Below are 18865 nucleotides of genomic sequence, written 5' to 3' on the forward strand. Positions count from 1 at the left end.
TACCTGCAATCGAGTTACCTGGCCATTCTCACTAAGGAAGGTTGATGGGGGAGTTTCTCCCATTGACCTCCCTCTACTCCTCATGATAGGTCGATTTTGTGCATCTCCGCCAGGAACCTGAAATCTAGACCCAGAAGATTGTCCCGGTATGTATCGATCTTCTGGGTAAGGTGGACATGCCCTCAGCCTGTCCTTGCATCACATACCAGCTGCGGTGTGGTACTGTGCTTTCCCCAGGAGGGTGAAACATAGCTGGTGCACCCAGACTTGTAGACGTAACTAAATTAACAAAACACTTCCTTTTGCCTAATTCAGTGGGGTGGTTTTAATAAAAAAATTTTGGCATGCAAGAGTAGGACTCAGGAGATCCTAGATCTGTTCCCAACTCTGCCACGGCCTTTCCCAGGTGGCTTTAGGTAGGTTGTTCCAGTGCCTGTTTTTCAGAGCTATTCAACACTCTCAAATCCCGCTGACTTCAACTGGAGTTGCTTGCTCAGCACTTGTGAAAAAAAAATCAGACCCTTTAATGAACTGAGCTATAAAGAGACGATTTGTAAACCAGGTATATTTGCCTACCTGCTAGGCTGTAATTTAACGATTTTGAAGTTCTTTGTATTCCTTAGATCACAGCAATATACAAACACAAACCACCATCTTATCCTAAACCACCATATTACCCTGCACTAAGATTTTGGTTTCTGCATGAAAGCCATTTCCAGACTATTTTTAAACTCAGAAATTTGTAAAAGCAAATTCCATCTGTTAACAGTCAAACTTTCTAGTGCGCATTTAATACACAACATGATTGAAAATACACACACACACATATGCCTAACCTCTAGGCATAGTTTGTATCATCAACAGATCAGTGTTTCCAAACCATCTGGTTTATATAAATGAAATAGTCTAAAATTACTTATTAATAAGGATCCGTGTGCGCTATAAACTCCAGACATTTTGTATGAATTAAAGAACAGTGTAATGAAGTTTTAATGACTACATACACACAGTTAATATACAATTTATATTTAGCATGCTGGAGGAGCAGGGAATTAAACATACTTGAGGGGGGACTTTTAATCATGGGCTACTGGCAGCCAAGCAACTCATTTCTCTACATTTCTAGAGGGTGCATGACTTTTCTATGGAAGCATACATCGTGCTAGCACAATGAACTGTCTACCCTGCCCCAGAAAGTCACATGGAAGCTGGCTTGCTTCAAAACCTCCTTTGGCAATGAGACATCTCTGCATTCCACAGTGCCTCTGAAGTGCTGTCCACAATGGCTACGTTATTCACTTAGCTCAGCCGGGGCCTATTTGAGCAAAGGGCTCTCTCGGAGTCGGAGCAATATCTCAGTTCATATCACAAAGACATGGCTGCCTCACTGGTGTTGCAGGGACAGCAGCAGCACTTCAACTGCCCATTCAGTACCTAACTGTGCTGCAGCCCTTCAGGGGATCGTGAGGGGCAATCCAAAGGGTTGTGTCTTGCTGTAAGGGAGTTGAAGCGCAAGGCACCAGCAGGCATGGCTGTAACTTTTAAACACAAGTATTCCTGGTGAAATCGGTCAGGCTGTTCTTACACATGAGAAGGGCCCTACCAATTTCCCAGCCACGAAAAGCACATCGCAGTGGAAAATTACCCCTATCCTGTGAACTCGGTTCTCCCAGGGATCAGCTGGGCTGGAGGACGGACTGGACTTCTCCTTCCCCTGCTCAGCTGTTGAAGGATCAGACCCGCCTCCACGGACTGCACCAGCCCAGGGCTGGGATCCAGGCTCCTGTCCAGGCTGAGGGCACTGAGACGAAGGGCTGTTGCTGCCACCACTCCCAGCTTCCACCCGGGTGCTGGGCTGCTGTTCCCCACCCTACAGCTCCTCCAGAGGCTGGAGGCTGCTGCACTCTCCACCCCACAGCTCCAGCCCCTTTGACATGGCTCCAGCCTGGGCTTGGGTCTCCAGTTCTGGGCCTACTGCCCCCTCTCTCTTCTGCAGTTCCAGCCGGGGCTCTGGGCACTTGAGCTCCTGGGCTTCATTTGTCTCCCCTACTCAGAGCTGCTGCTCAGGCTCAGGCCACCTGAGCTCTGGATTTGCTGCTGCTGTCACTACCACCCCTCTCCCCTCCCCTCCCATGCCGCGGTTCCTGCTCAGGTTCTGGGCACCAGGGCTGCTGTCTCTTCCCCATGGCCCCCCACCAGGGCTGGGGAGGTGCCCGGCACCAGCTTGGACTCAGGACTTCCACCCTGTGCAGCAACTGCTACCCCTGCCCCATCCTTCCAGGTCGTGACTTAGCTCCAGGCTTCCCCCGTCTCCCCAGCTCCAGCAGGGCTTGGGGTGCCCAGACTCAGGACTTCAGCCCTTACAGCACCTGCTGGAGCTCAGGGCTCCCACCAGGGCTGAGGAACACATTTTTAAGCTGTGCTGGACCCAGGACCCCTGGGCCCAGACATTAACCCACCACTCACACTTAGCAGGTAGGAGCCCCAGTTTGGGGCCTTCCCAGCAGCACTGGGGAGATCACACCAGCCCACCTCTGGGGGCCTCTTCCAGCTGCAGGAAACGCTGAAGCTGCTGCCTTCAAAACTGGGCTCTGCAGGCAGGATGCAGAAGTGAGTCAGGCAGTCCTGCACCCCCCCCCAACAACAGCTTTGTGAACCCCTGAAATCCCCCTTTGGATCTGGGCACCCCAGGGTTACACCACCCAGAAATTTCAGATGCAAACGTTTGAAATAGTGAAACTGACCAATCTTAAGACCTCCCTCCCCGCAAAAGTGAACTATAAATTTGCTAGGGCCCCATACATGCATAAGTGCTTTTATGAGAAAGGCCGAGATCATGGGGTTACCACTGTTATTTCTTTTAAAAAAAGTTTCAAAGCCAGTAAAGAAAAAATTCCACTGAGATGAGATTTGGCTCAGCATTCGTGCTCCTCAACCCCACCAAAAACCAGGAAGGCATTTCCCAGGCTGCATCCTCCCAAAATGAAGAGAGTCGTATTAGCAGCCGCAGAAGAATTCTCCAAGGGGTTGTATGTTAGGATGGTGTGACAATACCTAGGCTAAATCTGCACTGATGGACAGCTGTCTCCTCAGCTCCCCAAGCTGAAGTGCTTTTTACAGCGCTTTGCTATGCATCAACCACTCCTGACCTGCATTCACACAACCTCCAGCACATAAATTCCCCTCCCTCAAGTGCCTGAGTGCTCCAGCCAACCGGTCACCCACCAATCCACTAGTTACATCACAGAGCAACAGCAGCGTATTCCACGTCCAGTACCCTCCTGGGCAACACAAGTGCAGATAGAATCGGGCATTTCATTAATAGAAAATATGCACAAATCCCAGCATCCCAAATGAAATTTCCCAAACTCACACTGCTTTAGCTAAAGCAACACAACAGGTTTATTAACTGCGCAAAGAGATTTTACGTAATTACAAGTAATGAGGCATAGAAGTCAGAATAGGTTACAAAGAAATAAAAGGATAGAAGACAAATACCTAAACTGAAGCAGCCACGTGAATTCAAAGCAAATATTTCTCTCACCATATGCTTTAATAGCTTTTACTGGCAAAAATCTCTTCAGCCAAGAAACAAACAGGCACATTACATCTCTTTGTCCTTCAGGTGGTGACGATGCCATGAAGAGAGATTAAGGGAGAGATCATTTTGAGGAGTGCAGTAATACAGACCTGAGAGACTCTTCATTGCAGATGGGCTTTGTTCACTGTTAAGACAGGTAAGAGTGGAGACAATGCACTGGAATTTTTACTGGACAGAGTTAGGGGAGGTAAATGTCTTAAGTGGAGAAAACAGGGTTGACCTCTATTAGCTCCACTGAGATAAAGCTCCAGTTGTTTATCGCCATGAGCCTATCTCCATATAAACACACACTTTTGTCATGAAGAAATAGCCTGACGCCCTATTTTATTACAGGGCTGGAATATGTGAAGCCCAGGAGCACATTCTTGCAGGCTTTCTTCCACATCTAGACCCATGCACCATCCCCTACACATGAACATGCGCATCAGACACGTGCCACATGGCCAGTACTGTACATAACCCAAAGATGACAATCCTGCCTTGAAGCCCATGTGTACAACATAGGAATTTGGAGAGGGAAAGGAAGGGGAGTGGGATGTTAAATTCAGAATCAGATTACACTAGAGAAAAAGAGCCAGCCAGATGAGACAACTGAGTGAAATAAAAACCAATAATTAATTAGATCTTTCAATTTTTATTAAGTTTAACATTAACAGCATTGAATGCATTGAACACAATTAATTAAACCCATGATTTTAATGCATTAAATACTTTCCCCACAATATTCAAATAGTGCATGGGATGCTGAAGACCAGGGGTTCTGCATACCTACTGCAATTGTATCTTCTTTGTGAAAACCCGTGTACTATTGTTTCCATTTTGTAGTGACAACTTCCTTGTAAAAGTTTATTTCCCTTTATAAACTGGGAAGATAAATAAAAAAAGTTTTATAGTTTTTCACTTTCAACATCACATTTTAGTTAAAAAGGTTATAAAAACACTGGATTTTATTACATTAATACACTGGAATTGTTCAGTTAATGCAGTACTGGATTTTTACCTCCAGACTCTAACAACAGACATTAGAGCAGGACGTCAAAGTCTATCAGTTACACTGCTATAGCTCCAGAGCAATTCCACTGGAAGTCAGACACTGGATTTACACCAACAGAAGTGTGACAATATTTGGCCCCATAAAAATCTACAAAAACTTATCAGCTAAAAAGCTTAAAACAATGCGACAGTAACATCACAAAATGAAGCAGCAATTCCCTCCAAGGGTACAGTGATGTACTTCAAGACTGTACTCAAACAAGAGCTACAACGAGTTGAGATGTGGCTTTACAGAAATGCATTAAAAAGTATTCCATACTTGTGGATTTCATAGCCCTGCTGACATGCCTTTCCCCTCCTTAACAGCACAAACATCAAGTACTTAAAAGAGCCACATAACCCTGCACCTGGCTCTAACAGTTTTTATTTAAATAACTAGCCTGATATCCATTTAAAAATGGACAATGAAAGCTTTATGAACAAATATTACATTATCAACCGGAAACAGTTTGCTATTCAGGTTCTAGATATAAATCTAGCCAGAAAAAGATGCATTTGTTGTAAGTATAAAACCCCAATAGGCAGCTTCCTCTTCCAGGCTTAAGGGTTGACTCCAAGACACAGGGCATATTTAGGTGGTAAAAAATAGCTAAATTTCACTCAAGCCTCTCATAATGCACTTAATGAAATATTCTTCCTTTAAAACAACCACTGGTATTTAAATAGTTTCTTCTTTACATACAGTATTCATATATATAGTACAAACACAGAACACAGAGAGATGCAAAAGAGATTCAGAAATTCTGAAGCTCAGGAATATTTTGGTACAGGTCCAGCGTCTCTGGATTGGAGAAAGATCCGCGCTGATCAACATCCTTCCCTGCAATGATCTGCTTCACAGCCACTTCGACTTTCTTCCCATTTATTGTGTACTGCAAAATTTTTAAAAAGACAACGGTGAAGATGAATTCTATCTGGTGACTTTATGAACGGTCTAACGTTCCCAAGGCAGGAATGGAATCATTACCCCCAACAGAACTCCTCCACTGCTCCACCTGACACCAAACAGTTATTTAAACAGTTTGAAAAGCCAATTATATCTGATTACAGGTCTGTTTCATTTTTAGTGGACGGTACCATTAATCCAGCTCCCATTTACTTCCATGAAGCAGGAGTGAGTCTTTAACGCAATAATTAAAATTATTTTGAAGCTTTCCACCATTTAAAATTACAAATGATTTTCAGCTTTTTAATAAGCCTCCTCCAGTCCTACATCTTGGAGCATAGGACAGGATGAGTAAATTTTTACATCAGGACCCACTTTGCAGCTCTACAATTAGCTCCCCCCCATACACACACACCTGTGGGAGAACCACAGAAAGGCACACGTGGGGGGCACTCAGGAAGGGGATGCTGGGAGGCTCCGGGGAGTGAGCCAAAGGGGGAGAGGTGCTCAAGGGGAGAATCCCATTAGGGTATCAAGGAGGGACCCCAGGAGATTACCCTTTCAAGCTGGGAACTTGCCAGCTGCCCCTGCCACTTGACTCAGGGCCTCTGCACATTCCGGTTGGCCCTGCAGTGGGGCAGGGGAGGGCCTTCCCTTGGTGGCAGCATCAGAGGAGACTGCGTGGGGGAAAGCAGAGGAGCACTGGCGAGGCAGCAGAAGCCACAGGGTGGGAGGAGAGCCAATCAGGCTGCGCCCCCCCTACAAGATATCACGCCCCCTCTGGAGGGCATGTCCCCACTTTGCACACCCCTGGCATGAGCCATGGATGACCATTTGCCAGCATCCCCTGTCCTGGGTGATCTTTCTTGTTCTGACAAGGTGTATCCCGTCTTTTTAGTGTCCACCTTCAGGTCTCTACGCCATGTGTTTCTTGGGTGCCCTCTTTCCCTTCTTCCTTGTGGGTTCCAATTTAAGGCTTGCCTGGTGATAGCAGTGAGTGGTTTTCTAAGGATGTGTTTTACGTTTTCTAAAAATAGGTCCAAACCGAAACCCTAGATCTAAGAAACCCTGGATACGGGTGTACGTGCACATATTTTGATTCTGTAGGATTCAGAAAGAAATCTCTGCTTCTGTGGAAACAAGACTGGCGGGAGGGCATAAGATGGAGGAGTCAGATTTTCTGTACTTGGGTGTAGGTCACTGTAGCTCACAGAAGCCCTACACCTGTTGTCCAGTGAAGAGTTCCGAATCCAGACTGCAGATCAATGTAATTCTTGGGTGGTAGTGGCCAGTAGGGGAGACCTGTGTCTACTATTGGCAGGGATGGTCAATGCCCATCTGGGGGAGCACAGTGTTTTTCTATTGAGAACACGCTGGAAAAGAGCATCACAAAAAATATCATTTTGGATGCTGGAAGTCAGGCCAATGATCATCTTGTCTAGTCTAATTTTCCTGATGGTTAAGATAAGCCAAGACTGCAGCAAGCAAACTTTGAGCAGACAGAATCTTACATCTCCTTATCAGTAGCATGCAGACCAAGGAGACCACTGGCAGCTTTGATATATCTCCTGGATATGGGCTCAGAAGGACTGATTCCTTTACACTAGAGACCTTTCTGAGCAGGCCAAATGGTCTTTAGCAACAAGTTATTCAGCTATTTAGTCTCATTTTTCTTTGCTTAAATACTACATAGCTCACATCCCCTTCTACTATCCTAAACAGCCACTCTTTTTTCCCCAGTGTCCACCAGCCTGGTTCTGAGCCATGGAGGACCCTAGAACTCCCAGTGAGGTCAGTCAATGGGAGTTGCTGGAAGTTCACTTCTTTTAGAGCTAGGGAGAGGGAACTGGTCAAACAATGTTTCAAAAAGTTGGCAGTAAGGGTTTAACTGAACATATCCTTTAGCACTTTGCTGTATCAAGGACACTGTGCTCGTTCAGTCAGCTATTGCAAAGCTTTCCTAGTTCTAATTCCCTGAATGTTAACTCAGAAAGGTTCTTCCCACCAAATATCTATCAGGCAGAACACTATGGGACAGCCACACAGTTCTGTATCAGTAAGCATAAGCACAGCCCAAAGTCAGTGTCAGTGTCAAAGTGGATCAAGGGTTCTAACCAGATCAAGTGAAAAATTGTACAATTAATTTATGTTTGTGCACAGTCCTTTATCACCACAGATTATCTGTGCATGGGCAAAAACCTTCTTTAAAACAACATTTAATTATGAGTATGAAAATTTCCAAGCTGTTTCGCAAGTTTTTGGCACACCTTGTTTGATAATTTCTAAACTATAGGTCTGATCCTGACTTCTCCTTTATGCCAGTTTCAGTTACTTCCAATTTGAACCATTGTCAAATGAATTCAAGCTCCAGACTTTTAGATGGGGGCAGGTAGTTTGTTTTTATAAATGCAAATTTACTGCTATTTCTAGATATATATGGAAATACTTTTTGCTCCCCAAGTAAAGCCTTCAAAGAAAGCAAGGTGACAGCTTTGATCGTTTTACTGCTGATACATTTTACCTGAAACACAATTAAAATTCATTCAATTGTAAATTCAGTCACAGTGTGAACTCATTAATGATCTAAGCAGGCATTCCTAAGTGGCTGACTGTCAAACACCTTCTTGCCATCAACTTATTTCTGTACACTCAGGTGATTTGTGCATCTTACATTAAATGTAGAAGTCTAAAAAAAAAACAAAAACTATACCATCACTTCAAGAGGTAAGTCACAAGAGTTATTTTTACCGTTATGCAAACAAGACGTCCAGTGCTACTTATTTACAGAAGTGTAAGGCAGACAGAACTCCACTGAAGCCAAGAGATACTAGAATTGGGCCCTTATCTGAAGTACAAACCCCCTTGAAAGGCAGACCGCTCTGAGTTAGGAGCCTACATTTGGCTTTATTTAAGCATTCATGCTTGCAAAGTTGGGCCCACAGCGTTTCAGAGAAAATGCTTAAAGACTTAAGGCCGTTCGCAAATTACCTTCCAGCCTTGCCAACAAGTGAGATGCTCTGGCAGGGCTTTTAAAATGCAGTGGCTCCCCTACTGAGGTGGGAAAAGGACAGCGGTGTACCAGACAGCCTCTGGGAGCCTGGTGTACACTCACTTATAACGGGGTAGAAAACTCCACTGAAGACAGATGAGGTACTGTGCTGTATGGTGAAGCAGAATCAGGCTTGGCACTTTCACCTGCACGGAGGGGTTTGAAAATGGAGGCTCTCTCTCAAACAACTGCATAAAGGTGTTTGCCACTTTGGGAAGGCAGTAAGGTTTTCTTTGGGAAGGAACAATGTGTTCTGCTTTGCAGACAGAGCACCCCTGGTTTAGCAGGGGCACACAGATAATTATTGCCAGTGTACTCTTCTTTGGGGGAGCCCTGCTCTAGCAGCCCTTATTGGTCCTGAATTCCTGGAAGATCCCTCACAATGCTTATATTTTTCTGAATTTAGAGAACAAGCTAAATCCTGGAAAATATTTCTGATTTTCAGCTCTGTTGTATCATTTGAAAACAGAGGCAAGATGGCTCTATCTATATACAGCATGCAAACACCTATTAAGGTGCCATTCACTCACACTTGTGCTCCTAAATTAGAATATTAGATAGATTAGAGGTCATCATTAGGAACACCAGGGACTTCTCCTTGGCTGTGTTAAATATCTTATATTAAGATCACAGATTAATAGCTCAAACTGAAAGAGACTCATTTCTCCTGAGTCCATTCAACGGGCAGAGCAAAATATAATTGTGTTGCATTGACTGTGTCTGACATTAAAATGACACCAGGCTGGATACAGTGTGACCATAAATATAGACATGTTAGACACATGCAGAGAAAGGACTCTGTGTAGCTAGTGCTGTTAAAAATGTGGATGGACCTAGGCACACCTAAAAGCTAAAATTAACTTTAAACTTATTGAGAAAGCATCAAAAGCATTCTATAAGAAAATGCAACCCAACCTTCAGCTCAGCCGGGTACATGTGTATTTATAAATCAAGAATGAGTGGGGATGGTTTAAAATATGATCTGAGTTGAGGGGAAAAAAAAGAAAAAAAGTGAAGTTGCTAGGCAACATGGACAAACTATTTATAAAACTTGAAAATGCTTTTTAAGATGCTAAAATTCCCACGCGTGTGGGTTTGAAGAGTGATGACAACTACTCCTTAATTACTGCTCAAAGTGACAAAAGTTCAGTACTGTAGTGTTTTCACGACATACCGGAATGCCTTTGGTTTCTAGAATGAGGCTGGGAACGTGTCTGGCAGAAAGTGCTACACGTATTGCATTCTTAATCCTTTTCACCAGATCCTCACTGAACACCTGGTCCGACGCCATCTTCAGGAAGAGGATCACCCTCTCCTCCCCCTCTTTGTTGTACTGAGGGACACAGAGACTGTCAGAAACCTCCTCAAAGGCTTCCACTGCAAAAGAAGTGCATGAGATAATATGAAGCACTCTACTTGTCTTTTCCACTAGATGCTTTTATTCTTATTATTTCACCCGCAGACATACCTCCCATCAGCTGGTCCAGCACCGACGCAGCAAACAAGCAGATACTGACTGGGATTCTTGAACAGAATACCTAAGGGAATCAGGCACCACAAATGCTACGTTGTCATTGGCTACCTAGTTACGACTTCGAAAGACGTTTAAGGAAACCAGATGAGTGCATCACACTGAAATTCAGGGCACTCGGTGCCCAGTTCCCTTGGGTGTTTTTTAAATCCCAGTCACTGATTTTTATTTTAAGTAAATATTGAAATTTATATATTCAATAAATTCCCATTTGGCCAGGCCAAAGTTTTGATATAGTTGTTGAACTGATAAATCTTCTTGTTCAACACATTTACTGATTTCTATGATCTACTACTACAGGAGTAAGCACGTCACATTTAATATATATATCCTCAAGATCCAAGTGAGACAAGGCAGTGTTATTTTATCCCCATTTTACTAAAGGGGAATGGAGGTCCAGAGAGGGTCAATGGCTCTCACAGGGTTGTACAGGAAAGCTGTGCTGGAGCAGGGAACTGAATCCAAGGTTCCATGTCCCAGCCCTGACCAGCCTCCCGCCTCTCTCTTTACACAATTGCTTTTCAACTAGTCATGAGGCAGGGTGTCTGCAGCACATTCCACAGGGAACATCTGGATGGCAGGGCGGAGAGGCACTGATGACATGACAAGGCGGCAACTGTTCTGTAGCCCAGTGATTCCAAAGGCCCTTTAAGTCATCTCTGCAGTGCTCGGAGTGGTGTTGAAGGCTGGCAGGGGAAGGTTAGCCCCCGACTCAGTCCCAGGCCTCGCCCCCTTCCAGGAGCATAGAGCTGCTCCCCCAGCCAGCTTGCCCAAGGGCCCAGCAATTCTGTCAGCTCCTTCTCACTCCCTGGCATCTGGATAATCCAGCAGAGACTGTATAGCCCGTATTTAAAAAGTGGGGAGGCATTATCAACACAAGCTGATCACAAACTGCTGCAGTGTTCAACTGAATCCTAAACTGATTACTCACTTTACAGTAAACCCGCAAGTTGCGTTCTTGCAATCTCTGTGTAACTCGAATTTTTGAACAAGTTGAGGGGGAGAGGGACCCAAGCTGCTGCCTGCTGGTTCCCGGCTCCCCTGGGCTTGCAGAAGCCAGGAAACAGACCAGCCCAGCTCTCCGGCTCCCACAGTGGCAGGGTGCCAAGAACCAGGGAGCAGCCTGGTTCCTGTCTCCCCACTGCTTGTGGGACCTAGGAAACTGACTGGGCTGGTCAGTTTCCTGGCTGCTTCTCCTTGTTTTCCTCCAGTGGTGCGGCTGTCATTCTGAATGACAGACGTGCTTGCTGGGAGAAGACAGAGAGAAGGGGCTTTTAGCTTGCATAGCTGCCTGCTAAAAGGCCCTTCTCCCTACCTTCTCCCCGCCGTGCACAGCTGGAGGAAAGCAAGGGAACGCTTTTAAGCACAGCTAGCTGCCCGCAGCTGCAGACAGCCACACAGCTGGGAGAAGGCAGTGGGAAGGGACCATAAAGCAGCATCAAGTTGTGCTTAACTTGCACTGAAGCAAGTTATGCACAACTTGAAGCCCTGTGTTTCGAGGGTTTACTGTACTGATACTTATATAGCAAAGCCCTTGAACACAGGGAGCCAGAATCACTATCATTTCCACCAACGTACAATCCAGATTCTGACCCAGGGTATGTTCCAAAAAAGACAAGGGAAAGGCTGTTCCAATCTTAAGTAAGGCAGGAACCAAGTGAAACGTAGCCAAGGCCAACAGCCATGAACATTCTGAAAGCAGCCACACCACCCACAGAGGGGCAAACCTTTCTGATTTCACACTGTACACGAACAGCAGCGTTTGCAGCAGAACAGTACCTTGATTCAGTGTGCCAGAGGAACATGTGATACCATCACTCTGCCCCCCCTCATTGCAGCTAATTTTCTGCTGACTTCATAGAGTCATACACTGCCTTTGTGCATAGATTCACTTATGGCAGTGAAACAAAATAATAAAAAAGGCACAAGAATTTATTCCAGCAGAAACAACTGAGCACTGTCTAATGGTTAGTCTTGGAAGAACAAACCACAGAAATAAGGGATTCTCTTATAAAGTTACATAAAATGGTTCACATAACTCTCATAAGCCTTAATACGTCAATTCAACATCTTCTGAAGAAAATGCAGTCCATTTTAGTTAGCAACCTCCAACTGCGTAGATTGTTTTGGAAGGCAAGTAATTTCATAGTCAGCAAAGCAGCATTTCACTGTGAACGATAATACGCTCCTCTTTGGAAAGGCCCAATGAAAGAGCTCATATTTCCAATTTAATGCTCACATTTCCAATTTAAGGCTACACAACAAAGTTGCAAAAGTTGGATGAAAGTTCTTCCTACCTATGTTATAGATTTCAGAACTTCCAAATCTCACTCCGTTTGGGTTTAGCGTCCCATCACTGAAAGTTACACACAAACAAAGGAGTATTAAAATGCAATTAGTTTGATGATGTGAAGAAATTGTGTAATTTACTGGGTTTCTCAATATTTGGTGTGGTAAAATATGCATGGAATTGTATTAGAAACAGGATTACAAGAGATTGCCAAAAGTAGCTTTGCACTCATTAAAATGGAAGTTTTGCAGAGAGCCTAAAACCAGGGGTCTGCAACATGCAGCTCTGGAGCCATACGTGGCTCTTTAAAGACTTTTTTGTAGCTCCTGACAGTGTAATTACAAAGTTAAAAAAGCTCTCCTCATTACTTTTGATAAACGGTCAACATCTAAAAGCCCAATAATGAACAACTCATAGCTAAACAGCAAACTATAGGTAATCTTGAAACGCTGGATAACTCCCCTTTAATATGTGCAGTGCACTGTGGGATATGATACTCTATCTGTGTTTTGTTCATGTTGCTAATAAAGTCTTGACTCTGAAAAGGAAAACGAAGCTTGTAGCACTCCTGCTGTGAAGGGCAACATGCATTATTACAAACACAAAAACAAAACAAAATTAAACATGAAATAAAATTGGCATAAATAAGGTGGGTTTGGGAGAGAAAGTCAGGAAGACAGTGGTACAGACACACACATGTAAAGTGTGAAGAAACAGAATACGTAAAAAGTTTGTGAACATCCTGCAGTAAACACGTACCACATTACAAATCATTGAGTGCTCACTGTTCTTAAAACAACGAAGGGTCCTGTGGCACCTTATAGACTAACAGAAAAGTTTAGAGCATGAGCTTTCGTGAGTTAACTCACTTCTTCAGATGCTGGAGCATCTGGATGCTGGAGTTGTCCAGCATCTGAAGAAGTGAGTTAACTCACGAAAGCTCATGCTCTAAACTTTTCTGTTAGTCTATAAGGTGCCACAGGACCCTTCGTTGCTCTACAGATCCAGACTAACACGGCTACCCCTCTGATACTTGTTCTTAAGACAGGGGTTGCAAAAACTATGGTTGGATGTTATTTAAGGGCTGTCTTGTACGCACATGCATTGCAGCTCTCGAATTACCGAGATTTTACCAAATTAGAGAAAAAGTGGCTGTTCTTGCAATTTTGGTTGCTGACTCCGGGCTTAAACAAACCATATTCTTCCCGTCATTTGTTTCCTCAGTACCCCCAAAAGATTCCACTCGTACCTCTCATACACACAGGCCCTCACAAAGCAGCCACAAATACCCAGCTGCAAAGTAAGAGAACCAGTGCCTTCCGGCATTCCTTTGCCTTGCTGTTGTGTTTTCCTTGTTCCCACCACCCAGGGCAGAATATCTCCATTTCAGCAACACTTCTCACTCCCTGCAGATTAAGGACTCCAAGAGCTGGGCCTAAAAACTGAACCAGGCCTGTTGTGTTACAAGGTGGACAAAATCCTGTGCCACTAACTTGCCACTGCTGTTAAAATATAACAATGCTCCTAATCCTGAAGTTCTATTAAAAACCTTCTAAAGGGGCATGGCGACTTGGATTACAACACCTTGCATGTGTAATCTCTAGCTTTCCAAGCAGTTGAAAGGATGGAGAAGCAGCATTGTCTCACAGCTCTACAAGGAAACCGAGGCACAGATTGCTTAAAGCAGACATTTTCAGTTGCTCCATTTTCTGGGAGGTTTACTGCTGAAGCCCACTAGAATTGCAGGTCTCAGCTCTTTTGCAAATTAGGCCTCTAGCACTGCAGATTGGACACACAGGAAAAAAGGAATCCCACCAAACACAATTCAAATTAAAGGGTACTTTAAGAATTGCAGCCCAGTGACTTACTCAAGATTATTCAGCAAATCAAATGCAGAGCTAAAAACAGCCCAGTGTTGGCTCCCTGTCTGGTGCCCCAACCATTAGGCCTCACTGCATCCCATGAAATCCCAGTTTGTCAGCAGCATGTACGTTCAAAACCCAAGAGGCTGTAGTTTTGCAATCCTTCACAAGTACCTTATATTAGCTATTTACAATGTGCTATTCCTTCATTCTGAACTTGAGAGCAACGGAAATGTCAGAATGAAAGTACAGCCATATTGGGTCAGACCTAAGGTCCATCTAGCTCAGCATCCTCTCCTCTCACAGTGGCCAATGCCAGGTGCCCCAGCTTCAAGAGAGCCATCCCCTCTCTCTCATTACCAGCTTTTGGCAACTGGAATCTAAGGACACCAGCCCAGCCCATCCTGGCTAATAGTCATTGATGGACCTAACCTCAATTATCTTATCCAGTTCTGTTCTGAACCCTGTTCTAGCCTTGGCCTTCACAACATTCTCAGGCAAGCAGTTCCACAGGTTTACTGTGCATTGTGTGAAGAAATACTTCCTTTTGTCTGTTTTAAACTTGCTGCCTATTGATTTCATTTGGTGACCCCTAGCACTTGAGTTATGTAAGCACTGACATTTATGGTGCTGAAAGTAACAGGAGTCTAGTATACTTCTTCATCAGATCAGGAAACTGAGCCAAAGTGTTGAGGCATCTGAGACAGGCTGTTTGGTTGCAGCAGAACATATGCCTGCCAACTTTTTGCATATTCCCCCAGAACAGCTTTACCATAATACACCTTACCTGCGCCCTAGCATGACTATTCCTCCTGTCTCAGGATTTATTTTGCAGTAGTCGCCATGGGCCCAAACGCCTGCCAGAAGGTGGAAAAAAGGGTTAACCAGTACATTTGCCATCAAGATTTTCTGATTTTCACCACGCAACAGCGGTTTAGTTAGCAAAGACCAGAAAGGTACAGCACCAGAGTTGGAAGGGACGGAGTTGGGTGGAAGATTACAAGTCAAAGGTAGAGTGTAACTGGAAGATGACAAAGGGGATGCACAAGTATGTAGAAGACGTAAGACACAGAGGAGTCCTTTGATTCTGTCAGCAGGAATATTCCTGGGAACACACAGGGCCCTTACTCACCCCAGGCAGTACCATCTACTCCTAAACATTCCAGGCATAATTCTGATCCTGCATACGATGGTTTAACTCCACTTACTGCAACACAGGCTTGCTTGAGCAAGCTGCAAAACACGCACTCATGTCAGAGCTGGGATGCTGCCCTTCCCCCTTCAGAGAGTGAGAGGGGGAGAAAGACTGGTATGTGTGCTCCTCCTGCTCACTCCACAGGCACAGGTTCGACTCCCCACAAGGGAGCAGGGCTGGAAGTTTACAGGCTAGGAGTCAAGACTCTTGGATTCTAACCTCCATCCTCAGAAATGGGGGTGGGATGGGGCGGAGGGAGGCTAGGCTCTTTTGTTCTCTTCCCTGCGCTCTCTGGGGAGAGGGGGGGAGGCAGTCTAGTGGAGGGAAGCTGGGAACCAGGACTCTTGGCTTCTATTTGCTGCCTAAAGAGGAGAGTGGGAGTCCGGCCCAGTGGTTAAAGCAGGGGGTTTGGGAGCTAGGAATCCATGTCTTACACCTTCCCCACGGGAACCGGGGCTGGCAGTATACTGGAGAGAGGGTAGGCTCTTGGGTTCTATCCCCTACTCCTGGCTCGGGGAGAGGGAATTGGGTGATACATATGGGGTGTGCCATGAAATTATAACAAGCGCTCATGTCTGCCATGAGGTGATAAAGGTTGCTGAGCACTGCTCGACTCCATGGAGTAATTCTGGGGCAGCGGCAACCTGCGGGACTACACAATGTGCGCTAGTGTTCACCGGGGGCTCCCATTTGCTTGACTGAGTTATTCTGGCTTTACACGAGTGCAAAAATCAGAATCAAACCTGTAGAACTTGGGCCAAACACATTAGGAAAGGTGCTTTTCTCCGCTACAATGGGGTTAACACGGAAAACCCCCAGCGCTTGCAATGGAAAGGTCTCTCTTTCGCACACACACACACACACACACACACACACACACACACACACACACACACACACACACACACACACACACACACCACTCCATTCCCAAGCTGACAAGTTTTATACCAAGCTTCAGCCTGAAATACATTTCTACAGAACACAAAAATACTTCCAATAGGTCACTGAAACCAGTACTGCTAAAGGTTTCTCGAGAAAGACTGCTGTCACACACAGTGACTTGTCTGTTTAGAGTTGTGTTTCTACAAGGGCAGGCACACATGCTTTCACATGGATTCATGGGTCCCTTTTGTTCTTAAAGACCCCTTTGGCATTAATGGCCAGTTAAGTGAAATGTACTTCAACTGCCAAAGCATCAGGAGTGAGAGCATAGTACTACAAATTCTAAGAAATACCCTGTTAAAAATAAAAGCACACCTCTTTCCAGCAGAAAGCTTACAATAAAGGACAGAGGATATGTCTCTGTATTGGTAACCACTGCCATTGCTAGGCACAGTGTGGGCTGTGTTTCTCTATGCAGGCTTTCAAACTGTTGTGATACAGCAATGGAAGAACACGGACTGTGTTCTGATTTGAGACTGTGGAACCGTGTGCATGGAAAACTGTCAAAGACTGGTTTTAGGTGTCAGGGCTTTACTTGGAGTTACCATAGGATCATGCACAATGAGATCAAAGACGATCTGCTAGAGGAAGGATTTATAGCAGACTTACAAGTGTCAGGATTTCAAATTTTAACACACAGGTCAGCGACCTTTCCAAGGCAGAGTCTGAAATTTGACCTGTTGACCTCTGTGTAGGGCCTGAGTGCTGGTGATACTTTTTAAAGTCACTAACAGTCCTACGTACAATAGCCTCATTAATAAATAAATGAAGATGCAGCGCTTTGCCATTTTGTTGGTGGTTGGTAGCAGTAGCTGGTCTTTTGTTAATCCACAGGCAGCACGGCTTTGAGCAAGCTCCCAGCTGCATATAGGCGCAGAGCTGAGTTCCCACCTCGCATGCCAATTAAAATCAGCTTGTGTGCCTCTCTTGGCACCCATGCCGGGGGGTTGCTGACCCGTTTTAAAATGTGGGGTCTTGCCAAGCATTGCATCATCAAGCTATTGTCTCCCTTCCTCATTCCCAAGGTAGGGGGCTGGCCACCCAGTACAAACGATGGGGCAGAAGAGGTTGCTAACATGATAAAAGTACCAACAATAGCTTGCTACGGTCTACAAAATAAGAAAAGGGCCTAGGATTGAAACAGTCAACTGATTCCTGCAGTTAAGTGTAAGGTACCCTTCAGAAAAGGAACGAACCCTCTCCTACTGTATGTCATCGCTTCTCACAGTTAAAGGCCCTGCTCCTGGTTACGCATTCGAAACAGCTTTGCCTTTGTGAGGCTGTGATTTAGAAATGTGTCCATTTAGCTCTGAATAAAACTGACTCGAGGCCTTGCTCCCAGAAGGTCTTGCCCAACATGGAGCACAAGCTGCTACGTTCAGCACCAAAGTATGAGCAAAGGCTATACATGGACCCAGCCCTCCAGACTAAGCACAAGCAAGCATCAAACCTGCTGCAGCTCTATCCCCATAGTCTTAGCAGCGCAGAGCTGGTGTGTGAGCTGAGAAAAGTAATGTCGGATGAGATCCTTGCTCTCACCTCACACTAATGAGGTAGGTCAGAGGCAAGCCCTTAGGACTCACTTCTGAACACTAGCCAGGAGCAATCTGGCATCGGTAGAAGAGCACTCAATGGAGGATTGCTCCTCTCATTTCCTTCTCATACTTATACATCCAACTTTGTACCCTTGTGCTGTAACAGTCCTGTCTGTCTAATGACAACAGTAACAGAAAGCAAATAGAGTTTGCCAGCAATTCAGAGTCAGCTAACTCAGACAGAAATCAAAGCCCTAGGGAATAAACACCAATACATGTATCAAATATTTGTTACAATTGTCACCCTAGCAAATCTAGATACAGCTGCATGGGAAGGAGCAGACCTAAAATTTCTGAAAACCACCTCCAGTGCTACGTGCCTGGTCAGTTCAAATAATTAATTAAGTATTTCACTACATACCTGGGAATTTTGAAAAATAAGCTTTCCTGTATTTGCTGCCATTCTCGTCATTCCAGAAGTGTGTAGGCTGACAGGGCATAGGCTTGGTACAAACCAGCTCACCGCTCTCGCCCCAGACTGGTTTGCCTGTTTACAAATAAAGATTAATTCCCTTTTGTAAATTGCTACATAGAAAAGCTAAGCAAAGTGCATAGGATTGTTATCTGCATAATGGTAACACCCAGAGGACTTGTCATTCTGGGCGTGGGAAGCTAATCTGAAGAGTTTCTGGCAATGGGTTAAATTCAATCTTGATTTAACTTCAGGAGTGTAAAGTTATATGATTCCTGGGGTTACCAAAGTCCCCTCTGTTTTAACCTCCCGTTCATCGCAAGCCTCTCCCAGACACCCCTATATTCAACCCAAAGTCTTCAAATTAGACCAGTATATTTAAGTTCTCTCAAGATGAAATTGAGTCAAAGGGACAGAACAGAAAAGACCAAACTGCTACTATTGAC

General features: G+C 44.9%; 1 protein-coding gene across 1 annotated transcript in view; it reads right to left on the minus strand.

The window, feature by feature from the left end:
• Positions 1-4221: 4221 nt before the first annotated feature.
• AACS (acetoacetyl-CoA synthetase) overlaps positions 4222-18865 on the minus strand; it is a 108382-nt gene continuing 93738 nt past the window's right edge. Inside the window, exons 14-18 of the mRNA XM_075012846.1 lie at positions 18369-18494; positions 15060-15129; positions 12418-12476; positions 9764-9966; positions 4222-5526 (exon numbers count right to left, since the gene is read on the minus strand). Of these exons, the coding sequence (XP_074868947.1) occupies positions 5389-5526; positions 9764-9966; positions 12418-12476; positions 15060-15129; positions 18369-18494 (596 nt within the window). The 3' untranslated portion in view covers positions 4222-5388. The remainder of the gene's footprint in view (positions 5527-9763; positions 9967-12417; positions 12477-15059; positions 15130-18368; positions 18495-18865) is intronic.

This window comes from Carettochelys insculpta, chromosome 18 (assembly GCF_033958435.1).
Source record: "Carettochelys insculpta isolate YL-2023 chromosome 18, ASM3395843v1, whole genome shotgun sequence".
Classification (NCBI taxonomy): Eukaryota; Metazoa; Chordata; order Testudines; family Carettochelyidae; genus Carettochelys; species Carettochelys insculpta.